At 40.3% G+C, this 15,925-nt stretch overlaps 1 protein-coding gene across 1 annotated transcript in view; it reads right to left on the minus strand.

The window, feature by feature from the left end:
- Positions 1-1,812: 1,812 nt before the first annotated feature.
- The window catches only part of DICER1 (dicer 1, ribonuclease III), a 60,858-nt gene continuing 46,745 nt past the window's right edge, over positions 1,813-15,925 (minus strand). Inside the window, 7 exon segments of the mRNA XM_061181209.1 lie at positions 1,813-2,724; positions 3,079-3,154; positions 3,246-3,408; positions 5,904-6,172; positions 8,122-9,022; positions 12,042-12,197; positions 15,008-15,788. Coding sequence (XP_061037192.1) covers positions 2,559-2,724; positions 3,079-3,154; positions 3,246-3,408; positions 5,904-6,172; positions 8,122-9,022; positions 12,042-12,197; positions 15,008-15,788 — 2,512 coding nt within the window. The 3' untranslated portion in view covers positions 1,813-2,558.

The raw sequence follows: 15,925 nt of genomic DNA on the forward strand, positions 1-15,925 counted from the left end.
AAAGCGTTCATAACCATTTCATATGTCTAACTCATAGTTTTTATTTTTTAACTTAGTAACCAGGGGATCACAGATTGCTTCAAAGCGTGAGTCACAAATTAAAATCAGCTATTGTCTGTCCTCCAACCAAAAAGATTAAAAAAGCAATAGCTAAAGTTTGCCGTTGATAAAACATTTTGAATGGTAGCAGGAAATCTGAACCCCTGAGACTATGTGACCTAATCTCATCCAAGTCTGAACTTTTTAGTATTAACAAAAAATACTCGTCTTAAGGTTACAAAATATATTGAGGCATTTTTCTCCCCATGGGAATTGTAACTGTGAAACAATCTGATTTTGGTGCCAGGAGGCCAGTGAATCCCTTAACACTGGGATTAGTGCATTAGACACAATGCAAGGCCCTAAGCTCCTGGCATCAGCTAGTTGATAAATTATCAAGAGATCTGTGATACAACTTTATCACAAATCACCCTCACAAGTGAAATTCACATCCAGCCTTACTTGTTAATTGTATACATTTACAGTTACATAATCCAACAATTGCTTGGTTTTAAATTGCCAGGAGATCTTACATGGAGGTTTCTTAAAAAAACCAAATAGAAATCTAAGGTTCCAAATCAGAATTAAATATCTTAAAAACATGTCCACCCAAACTGATTTGCTCTCAAGCGCATTTAATAATTTAGATCTCAACTGAAGTTTAAGATTGGAGACAACAAATCACGCTGGAGAAGCTTAACGCCCCCTTCACTCAGGTCTCCTTAGAAAGCAGAGCTGACAGTTTTCTGTGTGCACTCGCGCAGAGGTGTTTCTCTGGGGGTGGGTGGTGCAGATAAAGCAAGAAGTACAGTATTCAACTGCAATTTAAAACATAAATGCAGCATTACATGAGGCATCACGTTCAGAATGATGTGCTGGAAATTACTTAAGACACCTCTGCTCAGCTTCTTGAATTTCAAGCATAATTAATGGGGCAAATTGCAGCAAAACTCTACTGGTATGTTGGTGGGAGTGCAAGACTGACCCACAGCTTTTAAAAAGGTAAATTAAGAGGTATTATAGTTACAGTGCAAAAAAAAAAAAAAAAAAAAATTAAAATTTCAAGCATAATACATAAACATAGCACCAAACAGGGGAAAAAATGCATGCAAAAGAAAAGAACTGAGGTATTTAAATGAAGAGTGCCTACAAGTCTAATTAAAGAAACTTAGGCAAATGCCTAAAAATGCCTTTTTTCTTCCTTTTCCAAAGATGGAAACAATGAGCTAGTTTATCTAAATTAGTGGCCTAAATCACAGATGTATCAAAATTACGGCAGTTTATCGCAAACGTTAAACTTTCATGGCATTGACAGCACAGCTTTGGTAGGTGAAATATGCATGCAACACTCTGAAAAGTACAGTAAGAAATGTATGTGAGAAGACTAAGGGTAAGGTGCTCTGTTTTGCTTCTTTAAATAAGTAACCAATCCATTATAAAATCTGCAGCATATTTTAGGTGTGATATGTCTAAAGTTTATTTTGTTAGAGCAACAGCCTACAGGGCAAAATTATTTGCCACAAACAATTTCCATCAGCGGAACTACCTAGCAGGAGGTTTTCAGTAAAATTGGGTATTTAGCCAACGATTATTTTTATGATGGTATTTTAAAAACTCCATAGACTACCTATTCCGGTTTTGAAAATGTCTTCAGTACACATATGACAGAAATTCTCATATAATCCCGTCAAAAGTTAGGTTACAACTATACTAGTGGGTTGTAAGTATCACGCTTTCTCAAGGTCTAATGCATAATAACACAATGAAGGGAATGTAAAACAGTTTGTTCCAAAAAGATCAGAAATGAAAGAATATCCATGAGGGTTTTACTCTTAAGGCAAGAACCTCTTTTATGCAAGACAACATGGCATGAGAAAACTAAAATGTGATTTGCCAACATGCCAGCCAATGTTAATTAAAAATCTGTCCCTTACTGTTAAGTGCAACAGCGACCAGGAAACATCATCTCACACGCTATGACGTGGAAAGGAAAGACAACACTGGCACACTTCTCTCGCAAACTGCATCGCTCTACTCAGCTTATCAGCTATGCAGGACTGGCACTTCCACACACACCGTCGGGTGTCAAGAGCTCTCAACAGAACCCTGGGGGCTATTCCAGGTTTAAGCTCCTTGGCCTCCGAACACTAAGCAAAGCTGACAGAATTAAACTAAAACGAAACAAAACAAAACAAAAACTCTCAATAATTTCTTTGAACACTTGCTAAATGTCATCAGTAAAGCACTCTTGTGATTTAAACAAAGCAGAAGTGAGGAAAGAAGACAAGATTGTGTTTGCGCAAAAAACTAAAACTACAGTTAGTTCCAAAATTTTTATACATATGTTAAATGTTTTATTCTGTAACCTATCTTGTTATCAAACAAACTTTAAATTCTGCCTTCAATTCATTCCACTCACTATCAGTTTTAAATCATCCTTTTCAACTTAAATATTTTCCACCTTAATTCTGCTTTTTTTTGTTTTTTTTGTTTTTTTTTTTTAATTTTAAAAAGGGGTTTCAGCTGTTGGGAACCTGAGGTTGATTAGCTTTGAGGCTTCGTAGGGCTCTTCTTGCTGCTGCAGATTTGGCAATCCTGTAACTTCGGCCAACACCTTTGAATTTCCCCTTTCCTACTACTTCCACGGTGACTCTGACCTTGCCATCATAAGTTCTCTCAGCCGGGCTGTAACAAAGCCAAACAGCTTGAATTAGAAGTCAGAAGTATTTATTATTATAGTCAGTCAGCACCAAGTATGTACTCTCAGGCTGAGAGTCCCCGATACAAGCTGACACCGCACGAAGGAAACATGCGTTACGACTGCTGCATGCTACCAACAGGCAGGGCTGCCGCTCCTTCTCTAACTCAGCGTTACTTTACAAAACAAAAAGAGAAGTCAATCAGGCTACAAACAGCAACTGCATAAGAGCGTGTCCCAGGGTAAATATTTTTCAAAATCATTAGTTTATGGCATCTTTGAGAACTCTTCCCCCTCGTTTTTCAGTAAGTTAATTGTTTTCCCTGCGTATTTTTGCTTACCTAAATTTGGCGGTTTCTGGTTCCATCTCAAGCAATTCTCGCACAGGGGAACGGGGCACATTTGCAGAAAATTTTTCTGTAATCAGAATGAAAGAATGATGTGATTAATACCCTTGAGGTTGTTTTTAATTGTGATTCTGCTTCTTTCGAAGGGGAGCCAACTGTACCTATCAGCGGCCGCATCATAGGATAGTACACCTGCCAAACCATCTCCAGCGACATCCCGCTATCCATGTAAATGGCACCAGCAAGCGACTCAAAAATATCCCCCATGGCCTTTGGAACTTCAATATCCTCTTCCTTCTCTTCATCCTCCTCAGATCTCCTAAGCTATTATAGGGAGAAAAGCGACTTGTAAGCAAAAAGGCCACTTCGAAAGGCAGTCTACAGAGATGTGTTTCTTTTCTTGGATACGACTCTTACTATATCTTTAACAAGGGTAACAACATCAAACATTTATGACATGCCAATTATACTGTAATAGGTTCTTCACAAACATTACCTTACCTTAAAAAAAAAAAAAAAAAGAAAAAAAGCCCTTCCCTATTTAGTATTCTATATTCAACAAAGGAAAAAAGATTACTTCCAAATAAAAACAAAAACAACCCTAACACAAACTGGAAATAGTCAATAAATTGATGAAAAAAATTTTCAAATTTCACTCATCATCATAGAACTGCACACTGAAACAGGTCTACCCCCTGGCGGCTTGGCAAGGAGCAGGCAGAATACTCATTAGTGCAGCGCAAGCAAGGGTGTACACTGCTTTGGGGAGTGTAAATTGCCACTTTTTTCACAGGGAAATTCTATTTGGAAGATATTTTCCTCCAAGCTCCCCTTTTACTAAACCACTTACTAAACCATGTTCACTATGACAGAGATCCTGACACAGAGTAGGTATTCAAATTAATAGAATAAAAACTCACATATGTATCAAACGCCTTCTAAAAGTTCATAATTCTTTGATGTGGCAATTCCATCTCTAGGAATTCATCTTAAGGAGGTAACTGGATATTTAAGTATATTTACCGCATCCATGTTTATTACAAACCCTAACAAAAAATACCTTAACCGTCCAGTCGCAAAGGACTGTTTAAACACAGTACATTATAGCCAAGTACTCACTAGCGTGCAGCTACTGAAAGCTGTAATCCCAATTATTAATGATCGGGGAAAGTCATCCACAATATATTAAGTGAAAAGAATAGGGTATGGTACACTATGCATGCTATCATTTCATTGTATATTGTACATAACTTTATGTCTATGTACATTAGCAATAAAACATCACAAAATGTTAATTTCGGTTATTTGTATTTTCTAAAATACACACACATTTCTTGTGTGAAAGAGAAATAAAAAGGAGGGGGGATAGTAATTTCTAAATGGATGGTTTAGCCACACAAAGTTCTATATAATAGATGCTGACTACTGGAAAAAATCAGATACTTACTGTTGTAGATGGGAATTTTTAAACTTATCAAGTTTAATTCTCTCCTTTTACAAATGAGGAAACCGGGGCCCAGAGAGGTGGAGAGGCTTTCTTAAGACCAAACAGTAAGTTAGAGAAGCCAGACCATGACATTCCCAATCAGTTTTTGTAACTTCTATACATATGTTTATATAAACAAAGGGAAGGAAAAGAATGAACAAAAACTAACAAAGCCAGTAATGTCCAACTGTCATCGAAAGAGAACTTTAGGTTTAGCTAATTCCTCAACTTCTAAGCTTAAATATTTCTACAGAATGAGACTAGAAATAACACCGACTATATCTGAGATGGTTCTAATTCCTGGTCTCACTGCTAGCTGTGCTCCAACTCAGACCATTAATCTTGGAAGAGTATGCAAGGGTGAAAGGGGAGAGGAAGGGCACTGCCTACTGATTCCCCTTCAGCACATCCTCCATCCCGTTCAACGTGCTTGACCCTTCTGCCCTGTGGCTACACCTCAAAACCCAGGCTCTTCATTTCTCTCACAGGAAGCCAAGGAAATGCACTACTCCCTAACGACGGTTTGTGCGATTAAAAAACAGGAAGGTACAAATTAAAGAAAGAATAATTAAAATGGCTACCAGAGTTATGAATGAATTCTATGACTTATAAAAAATCTACAGAAAGAAGAACAAAGGGATCAGAATGAGGAGAAGAAGAAATGGAAGTGCTCTCCTGGGTACCCAGGTATGTGGATGGATGTTAGTGAAGGATTAGAGGAGATTAGAAAGATCTCAGCAAAATCCTTTCCTACAAAATTTCAAAATAGTTCACAAACACATTAGAATTAGCTCCATCACCAAAGAACCTTTGGCTGAACTTACAGTAGAAACCTCTCAAGTTCCAGTCCTTAAAAATTTCGAAGTTTTGTTTTTAAATGAGATTTTCCCATTTCAAGTAGAAGCAGAATATACATTTGTGATGCTTATCTGAGATATTAGCAAATACTTCTGACCTATTTTAAACAGAAAGAAAGACAGAACCAACCAGGCCGAGCTTTCACTGAGGTTAAAGCTTCTCTGGGGGCAGGGGGAGGGCTGCACCTCTCTGGCGTGCCTAAAATGCCGGGAGCCCGAATCAAGGACTGGGGGTGGTGAAGCAGCTGAAAGCCCCTTGGCTCCCTCTCCTCACCAGAATGACCACAGCATGAGTGGTCAAGTTGAAAAGGCCTCCCTGAAGACTGCGACCCATTCAGTTTTCCCCGGAAAATGCAGAGCGTGCTGGGGGCCACAACCCTGGCCTTCGGCGGGCCCTCTAGACAGCTATGTCGAGAACCCTAGTCGGAAGGCTTATTTTAAACACTGAATTCAACACATCTTAAAATGGCACTAACCTCGGAATCCATCCCTTGCATTTCATTCTTCTCGAGCTGAAACTGCACAAAATCATCGATGACGTGGAAGAGCTCAGGAGAAACTGCTTTAAAGTACTTGTGGTAGTCATACTTCACAGCCAACGATGCAAAGATGGTGTTGTTGACCAGAGCCGAGCGCAGGTCAGTCAGGACCCCTGGGGAGTGCTGCCGTGGGTCTTCATAAAGGTGCTTGGTTATGAGGTAGTCCAAAATTGCATCTCCCAGGAATTCTAAGCGCTGGTAACAATCTGCGGGAAGATCCAAAGTGAAGCCCTGAGCTCCGGCAAAAACATTTACACAATTTTCAAATAATAACTCAGATAAAGAACTGATCCCCCAGACCCACTGAAAAGACTTTTATTGGGATTCATTTTCATATATATTCTTCAGTGACAAAATTATTTGACATCATACGGAAGCCTCTGGAAATTAAATTCTAATGGCAAATTAAGCATATTTCTTACATAGAAATTGGGGTCATAAAATCTTTAAGTGGCCAAAAGACTAATGCTCGTTAAGAAAAAAGCATTTCCCAAGTGACATCATCATCCCTGAACCCTCTTCCTTCGGCACTGTGCTGGCCAGGCAGGTGCTGGGGCACCATTCTAAAGGCTCCATCACACATCGTCACCTAGCAACGAACGCCAGACCCTGCACACAGCCCTTCCCCACGCTCTGCTGTCACCCCTGCACACTGTCCACTCACACTCTGGAAAGTGTGGGAGTGATGCCATGCCTCGCCACTCCTGGGTTACATTTGCTACACAAGATGACAGTTAGTACAAGACAGTTTTCTTCTCAACTTGAATGAAAAATGTTGAATTTGACACAAACCAAGAGGCTGAGAAAGGAGAGTCGGGGAGGCGAGCAAAGACCTTAAGCGAAAATGATCGATGTCAAAATGTGAGAAGTTATCGACGCTGATCAACACCTCTATCTTCTCACAGTGATTAAAAAGCAGCTGTTCAGGTGGGATGAACTGGGAGATTGGGACTGACACATATACACTATTGATACTGCTATAAACATAGATAACTAGTGAGAACACACTGCATAGCACAGGGAACTCTACTTAATGCACTGTGGTGACCTAAACGGGAAGGAAATCCAAAAAAGAGGGGAGATACATACATATATATGTGTGTGTGTGTATGTATAGCTGATTCATTTTGCTGTACAGCAGAAAGTAATACAGCATCGTAAAGCAATAAAAATTAAAAAAAGAAGCCGTTCAACTGTGGAAACTGAGGCGGGAACAGAGATAGTGAGCTGCCCCCGCACAGCCGATGAGCTCAGAAGCAGGGGCCGAGGCAGACTAGAACCCAGGGCCCCTGCCAGCAGAGCGTGGTAGAAAAGGAGGCCTCGTTTCTTCTCCACAAAGAAAAACAGGTTTTAGTTTCACCAGTCTTTCTAGTCCAGGGTCAGATAGTTTTTCACTTTTGGTTTTACATTTTTCTGATCATCTTAACCTACACTGTTTTTCTTATACAAACTTTATACTCGGCTTTGGCTTTCTGAATTCAAGCGCTTATTACTCTGACACAGAAAAAAAATACAGACTTTAGCTGTTTCGAAACCTGAAGCCGATTTTGGTTTTAGGCGCCTATTCTCCCTTCTAGTCGAACGGATTGGGAGCCTATTAAATAAAGGAGGGAAAAAACACGGAGCACAGCGCAAAGCAGAAGGTGACAGCAGAGTCAGAGCAATGAAACCTTCCTGTGAAAGAGTTTCTTTTAATCGGTTCATCTTTAGATTTTAAAAGACCTTAAAGGGAGGGGCCTTTTTGTTCAGGAAGAACAATAAAAAGATGTGGAAAGACATCCAGAATATACGAATAAATTATTCAAGAACCAAAAGCAGCAGTGACCGGGTATCAGAAGGCCAAGGGGGTAGCATAAAACGGCAAAAACACACCAAAATACTAAGGCCCGAATCTGCCTCATTGTGCTGCATGTAAAATGCCAGAGACACGAGTAGCTAAGATAGCTCTGCTCCCACCTGTCAAAGTTAAGGAACAGTGTATGCTCCCAAAAAGAAAGGCTTCTTTCACTTTCTTGTGCTTCCTCCCCGCACCATGCGTACTAAGCTCTAAGGTTGTACATGCATAGATTATTCTTTCTACATTATTCTACAGAACAATCCAATTAACACAAGGTCTCATTTTCAGAGCAGTGAGCTTTGGTCTGGGGCTCCTTACCAGTGATAGTGTTGTAGTGGTAGGAGGCGTGCGTAAAAGCCTGTAGTAGGTAAGCCTTATTCTTGAATCTGTAGTTGATTTTCTTTTCGAAATTTTCAAAACCCGAGATAAGGTGACTCAGTGTCCTATCTGCATCTGGGTGATCAAACATACATCTCGGTGGGATCTCCAAACACCCATACTCCAAGTCTTTCAACACAGAGGAGCGGGAGCCAGCTCCAGAGGCGGCAGCGCGGCTCCCTGAAAGGTTCTTTTGTTGGCTGGTGAAATTCTCCCTGGTCGGGCACATGGCCTTTTCCCGATCAGTCCTCTTAATTACCGGGAGCACCTTCAGCCCCAGCGAACAGAGGAAAAGCTGAGCAGCCCTCTCGCCACAGCTGGTTAAATAGCAGCCCAGCAGGGCTTCCACACAGTCGGCTATGCTTTTGTCAGCAATGCACTGCTCGGTGTGCAGGTCGTAAGAAATGGACTGTTTCCCTGTGTCAACACCACAGTTTTCTTCTGATGGATTCCAGAACCCCACCACAAAGTCATCCTCTTCAACAGCTTTGCTAGGATCCAGATAGCACATTGCATCCCAAGAGCTATAGTCAAAATCCTCAAAATCTGATGAAAATGGTATACTACCTAAGGAGGACTTTTTGGGCATTTTCCATTCATAGGCAGAATCAGTGGCTGAGAAAGCAGAAAGCGAGATCTTCTTTACAAAGGCTCCTGACCCCATCAGCATGTTGTCTATGAACTGGATGTGCTCCTGATCGTACTCCAGGAAGTCATCTTCGTCATCCGCGTCCTCCTTTGGAGCCCTCCACATCAGGTCCTCCTCCTCCTCCTCCTCCTCCTCCTCCTCCTCCTCCAAGTCCGCGTCCAGTTTGCCATTAGCCAGCATGCAGTCTTTTGTCTGAAAGAGGGAGAATGGGGAAGGAGGGGAGACATAGCTGCTGTTTTTAAAAGGGCTTGAGACTCAATAAAAGCAAGGGTTATGGATAATTTCAAATGACAACCACAAATACTAAAAGGCAACTTTCAAATCATGGCCATTTGTTTTCAATTAACATAAAATAAGTTATTTAATCATATAAACAAAGTAAAACACGTTCTTTGAATGTTCATTTTCTAGGTTATAAAATGACCTTTATCCAGTATGAAGCTTTAAGTCAAGGATTTTATACATGGATATAAAGTTTAAAATTAACCTCCACAAGGCAAAACTTCAGCTAAGAATTCTAACTGTAGCAGGAGACACAAGGAAAGCTCTCATATGCTGATCACAGAGAGCTTCAAGTTGGCTGACAAAGTTCTAAAATGTTTTTTAAAAGATTTTCAAATTAATAAAATTAAATTCCAGATGTAGAAAAAGCATTATCTTTGCAATTAAATAAGAGAATAATATGTAAACAGATAAAATTATTTTCTTTATAACATTAAAAATGGACAGTGGGGTTTCATAATTAAGTTTTGGTCCCTATTTCCACTTCAAAGCTCATTCGCTACAATGTAAAACTAAACTACTTTGCCTGGAAACTAAAAGTGATCACTATGAACTAAGCTATGAATTTGAGAAATTATGCTTTTCCCTTTCGGTGAGCTAGAGTAATCAGGGGAACAGATTATAGCATAACTGACAAAAATAGAAGACAATTTAGACTAACATGAAACACAACAATCCAATTTCTGTCAGAAGATCTTTGCTAATTCCAATTTCTTTGGCAAAAGCTTATTTGTGAATGACAACCTTAATAATGGGCCAGGATTCAGTAATGATGTAACTTTTTTGCAATGCTAGAAAGATACCAAATTTCTGTTGTGCAATAAAAAAATAAATAAACAAGACTTTACTTGGGGGGGAAAGGCGGGAGGGAGTGCTTCAATGAGGGTGTGCTTCAATTTCGATAGTGACAACTTTGCAGAGTATTCTGATAAAAAGGTTTTCAAACTTTGTCAACCATTTTTTTAAATACTGCAAATATTCTCATTTTAAGCCAGACTCAAAAGAGATACAAACAGTGCATTTGTCTGAAAAGAAATAAGTGCAATGAGCCAAGCCATCCATATATCCACAACTATCTGTCTGTATATTTCAATTAAAAAGTTTACAAATTTTTTTCAAGAATAAGGAAGAAAACCAAAAGAAAAACCTAAAATGGTGGACACCTCTAGAAACTATTACCTAATAAAAATTACACTTTCCCAAGGTAACGTGAGATGTTTTTGACTATCTGGTCCTTAAGAAAAAAAGGCCAAATTTCAATTAAAAAAAAAAAAAAGACTAAATAATATTTTTAATTTTAAAAAATCCTTATCTATCTTTAGTAAGATGCTACCATAACCAGACACTGGCAAATCACACAGCAAGGGCTGGGTTTTATCAACAAATAAGCTGTGTGATCTTGGGCAAAGTTCATTAATGCCTTTGGGTTTCGGGGTTTTTTAATCTGCAAAATAGTGGGATTCTACCTCACTAAATGGTTTCCAAGAGCACTTCAAGCTCTCAAAAAAAAAAAAAAAAAAAAAAACCTCAAGAAAAACAAACACAAGCAAACAAAAAAAACAAAACCACCAGCATGAAACTCCTTTTACAGTTCAAGTTCACTTTCCACCTGAGTTATTCCCACCTTCAGCGTTTGTATGCAAAGTTTTCACTTAAACCTATTTGCTGAGGAGCGAGGCAGGTAGAATAGGAATGGATCCAGCATATGCTTTCCAATATCATATAATGGTCCATTTCAAGAAGTAGAAATTATTAAATGAAAATATAAACAGTATTTAATGTATTCTAAGAACCAAAGTGCCAGGTCATTTGAAATGTTAAGGAAAATAAGAACTTTGTATCTTAAAATAAAAAAATTTTTTTAAATTAAAAGGACACGCTAACATCACCTTTATGCTAAATTTTTTTTTTTAAAGCAACAATGATATTATGAAACAGGACTTATAAGGCAGGATATGTGTTACTGGAATGTTTTTCATAGAAATGCAGTATTTTCTCTGAAGTTCTCAAAATCTTACACATCTTCCTCTAAGGTTCTATCTATTTCTAAATTAATAACATATATCATTTTTCTAACCCAACTTGCATTAAAATATTCTCTTAATGATTTTCCAGATAAGTTCAATTTCTGTAGTAAGTCGAATACTGCATGAGTTAAAAATATACTCAATGAATAAGTAAAAATCAAAATAGAGTCACAGAGCATGCTACCTGGAAATGAAGTAACAACAAGCCAGTTTATCATTAATGCAAAATAAATGTCTGAAAAATGAAACTGCCTGCGAGATGGCCTCCCAGCCAACCACACTGGACAGACTGCTTCCACAGCTCTCCGGCTCGCAAGGCCCTCCAAGGTGCCCTCTGGTGGCCTCTGAGACAGGACAAAATGAAGCAGCTGCAGCTAACGTTTGGAGACTTAAAAGTCATTGGCAAGATTTAAACTATTTCCAGAAAACTACAACCTTTATGTATTTTTTTTTTTTAAGGTCACAAGAGGAGAAATAGTCCTGAGAAAGCCCTGAGCTGCAAAAGCAAGATTTTACTGAAATTATTTCACATACAGATTGGAGATCATAGGTCACTGAAAAGTCATTTCACTGAACAGAGCTAAGGATCTACAATAAATCGTAATATGTAATATTAAAGTGAAACGTTACAGGGCTTTGCTTTTTTATTTATTTATTTTTTTTTGAGTCACAGCATCAGATACCCTTTTGCCTTTGGAAAAGGAAGATCACAGAAATTGTTCTCTATCAAAATTACAACACTGTTCTAAATTCAATGAAAAGACGTCTGTTTAAAGGAATTAATTCAATATATTGAATTTCTACTCTATTATAAACACACCAGGGAAAAGAAACAAAAGATTAATAGAACAAGACTCTGCCCTTCACCAAAAAATAAATCCATCCAGTTACCAAAAACTTACTATTTCATCTTTTTCCCATTTCTCTGTGTTACTTTTGTCTTGATTTACTACATAACCAGGAGGAAGCCAATTCACAGGGGGATCAAATATTGACACCACCATGCGGCTGGGCAGCCCCTTCTTTTTTCCAAGCCGATACAGATTACAGTTGCTGACCTTTAGCAGAAAAAATTTATAAGACACTTATCCATAAACAGTCACTGCTGAAATTCATATAAGGCATTAACATAATTTTTAGCTAAATAGTCTTCATATTCCATAACTGGTCATCAATTATTCAGACTGTATAGTTTCTCTACCTCTTCATGATAGGAAATGTTAAATTCTCATGTAATCCGATGATATAAAATTCAAATTGTTAATTGGGACTATCAAAATAGAAAAGAATACAAATCCACATAAGTCCAAGATGTCACAATATTTTCAATGAAATAAAAGGAGGAAATACCATAAACTCTAGCTATAAAGTGAAAACTGGCACTGAACTGAGCTAAAATAATTTTATGTTCCTAGGGCCTAAGCTATAAATATGATTTCGACTGCAATGCTTTCTCAAATATTATTCCTTAGTTTTGGATGGCATTTCAAGATATTTTGTTCAACCATTTTAAAATAGAGCAAAAGGCAATAAGGAAAAACTCCGTGTTTACTGTCATCAATAAAACAGCTTTACTGTCTACCCTCTAGTCTGTTTTTCCTAAGGCCTCCATCTCCTCCTTAATTTACTCAAATCCATATTTCTCTCTCATTTTTACTTGGAAACCAAGGTCTAGAACGGTCAATCTCATTTTCGTTTTCTAAAAACTGGGTTCCTTTTTATTTAAGTACTTCATGAGCCTTTTCTCCACGTAACTCAATACCCCTGAACAAGCACCCACGTCGGAGAGGCGCTGCTGGGCAGCGAGACAGAGGAGCGGTCCCTGGAGCCCGCAGGCTGGGCCGGGAGCCCCCCATGACGCTCCCTCTGGGCCGAAGCCCTTTCCCACGCCGCCTGCACGGCTTAAGTACATGCTGGCTTCCCTTTCCACACCATGGGAACACAGCATCACAGATGCCAACAAGAGGGTAAAGTGCGACAGGGACGTGAAAGGGATAGAAATCACATTCGAAGTCGGCAGAAATGGTCCGCCGGATGGAAAAGGAAGACAGAGCTCAGCAAGGGCCCATGTGAGGCACAGGGTGGGGCAGGCCGAGCTCAGCCCGCAGAAACGGGGCGAGCAGCGGGGAAGGGGCAACAGCAGGTGTGTGCGCGGGTCCCGGGAAGGACGGCCAGGGGCGCCAGCCCGGCCGGGACACTTGGGGGCGGGGGGCACCCCGAAAGGGCCTTCACCACCGTGCTGCGGGAGTGACAGCGATTTCTGCAGCACGTAAGGAGTCAGAGCTTTCTGAGCAGACGGTGGATGAACTTTCAAAAAGGAAAAATAATTTCTTTCTTACCTAAGAGTATGCTGTTACTTTATGCTCATTCTCAGCCTCTGATACTTTCCTCCTGCAACCACCCCTGGGAAATCTCATTCGTTCTCAATTATCACTCTTACGAAGACTGTTTGCCCAGACTGCATCTAAGTCCTAAATTCTTAATTACCTGAACATTCCACTTCCTAGTCCATGAGGTCTAAAAACTCTAACCCCAACTCTTACTCCTATACTTCTGTCTTCCTCAGCACCAGCCCCGTCATCGCCCCAGCTGCTATGGCCGTTAGTACTGCATCACCCTCTCTACCAGGAGGCAGCAGAGAAGAGTGGGCAAGGCTATGCGCTCCGGCCTCAGCCACGCTCCTGACCATCCCAGACTAGCTGGATGACCTGCGCGAGCCAACGAAACTCCCTAGGCAAGAGTTTTCTCAACTGCAAAATGGGGACACGTCATCTACCGCTGAGGGGCACGCAGAGAAGACTGGAGAGAGCAGGTGTGTAGAACACTCAGTGCAGTGCCTAGTGTCACAGAGAACTTCAGAGGGAGGTCAGTGTAATGGTCAAGAGTGAGGTCTCTAAAGCCAGACTGTCTAGGCCGTGCCACGTACTTGCCATGTTAACCTGAACCAGGTAATCTCTCCTGCCTCAGTATCCTCAGCTATAAAATGGGGATGATTGAAGTATACACAATTACAAAAAAAATAAAACAAATAGAAGTATACAGAAGTAAATTAGGTAATTAGTATATGTAAGGTGACAAGGGTAGGTAGTGTCTGGCTAGAGTAAGTACTCGTAAGCGTCGGCTAAAATGCTTATTGCCTCTGAAATCTCACTCCCCTCAGTGCTCTCCTTGCTGCCAGACTCTACATCTGTCTCACTTTCTGCTTAAGCTTAGACTTCTTCAAAGGCCCAAATGATCACTCAGCTTGGGGAGGTTTTGCTTCTCAACTCATGCCGCATTCTGCTTCCAGCCTGACCATTTAACACGACCGCTTTATTAGTATCAATGGTCCCTTACACAAGAGGTACCCTCAACATGCACCTCGTTCAAAACAGGGCCGACTCCTTAGCCTGGCACTGAAGAGCCTCCATAATCCAGCTTCAGCCCACCCGCCTCTTTAAGTCTTTTCTCGGATCTGTCCACAGTTTATTCACCGAGTCCTGACATGCTCTGCCATATGTTCCCTGTTTACACACGACAAACGCACCTCTTCTGTTAATGCCTCCCCTGATCACAAGTGATATTCCTTCCTTCTGAGCGCTTAGCAGTTTTGTGTGTTACCTGTCAAGCAGGTGCATGGCGCCTTGTGACACCTCTTTTATCATCATTTAAATATTTATCTTCGTTACTTTTCTTCCCTCAATCTTACTTCCACACTAAATTTACTGTCACTCCCACGCGGGTACACAGGAGGCTCCAGCTGCCCTGTCGGGTGTGGCAATCCCTGCGGCAACACTTTCCTCCGCCTCTGAAATTTATCCCATGCTTGAAACCACTTTTATGCACGCTGAATAATATAACTGCTCAAAATCAAAGGACGCTTTCTTACCTTTTTGCTTCTCATATAGGAAAGGCGGCCCTCGTGAGCATCGGGATAAGTGCAAAAGAGATACGTGGTGATGGCATGCTTTAGAAAGGAGTCGCCAAGCATTTCGAGCCGCTCCAGGTTAAATCCATCACTAGCATTTGAAAGGGTCAAAGCCTGAAGAATAAGTCCAGGGTTTGGGCCAAGCGTTCTCGAGGAGTACCCGGGGGAAGGGCTCTGCTCAGAAGCCGTCCTGTCCGTGAGCGCCTTACCAGTCTCTGTAGTACCAGGCACGGCGGCCGTCGCGGGACTTCCATCTGAGGTAGATTTGTTAGCATTTCCATCAAGGTATTTATTACTCAGTAGAGTACATTCATCGCTGGGCTTGGGCTGGTTCTCATAATTGTATAAATTCTGAATGGGATATGAGGTAGTTGGTTGTACAGGTATTTCCTGCTTGTAGGAATTCAGATGGTTTCCTTGGCAAAAGTCTCTGTTAGCTAAATCGTAACTGCCATTGGCAAGATTTTTATTGTAAGAAAGACCATTAATTGCTGTAAGATCTGTTGAAACTTCAATTTGGAGCTTACCAGGTGACTCGAACAACGTTCTGCAGTTCACAGACATTTGGTCATGATTTTCTAGACAGGAGGTTCTATTAGCACCTTGATGTGCAGCATTTTCAGGGACGACAATTGTGCTGTGCTTACAGTAATTCTCATTTTCAGCTGAAGAGGAGTTAGCAACTGAGATGAAAGATTTGCTGTCAATAGATTTTTTCCACCCGAAGTCTAAGTTGGGGTATCTGAAAGACATTTTTATAACTTTTCATCAGATCCTTCAAAAAGGCTAGGCTTAGAGCAAGAGCAATTTGAGTAAAAGTTAAATAAATGAAGATCCCTATAAATATATTCCTACCTTAGAAGATAAATAAGTTTCCAA

The sequence above is a fragment of the Eubalaena glacialis genome, chromosome 2 (assembly GCF_028564815.1).
Source record: "Eubalaena glacialis isolate mEubGla1 chromosome 2, mEubGla1.1.hap2.+ XY, whole genome shotgun sequence".
Taxonomy (NCBI): domain Eukaryota; kingdom Metazoa; phylum Chordata; class Mammalia; order Artiodactyla; family Balaenidae; genus Eubalaena; species Eubalaena glacialis.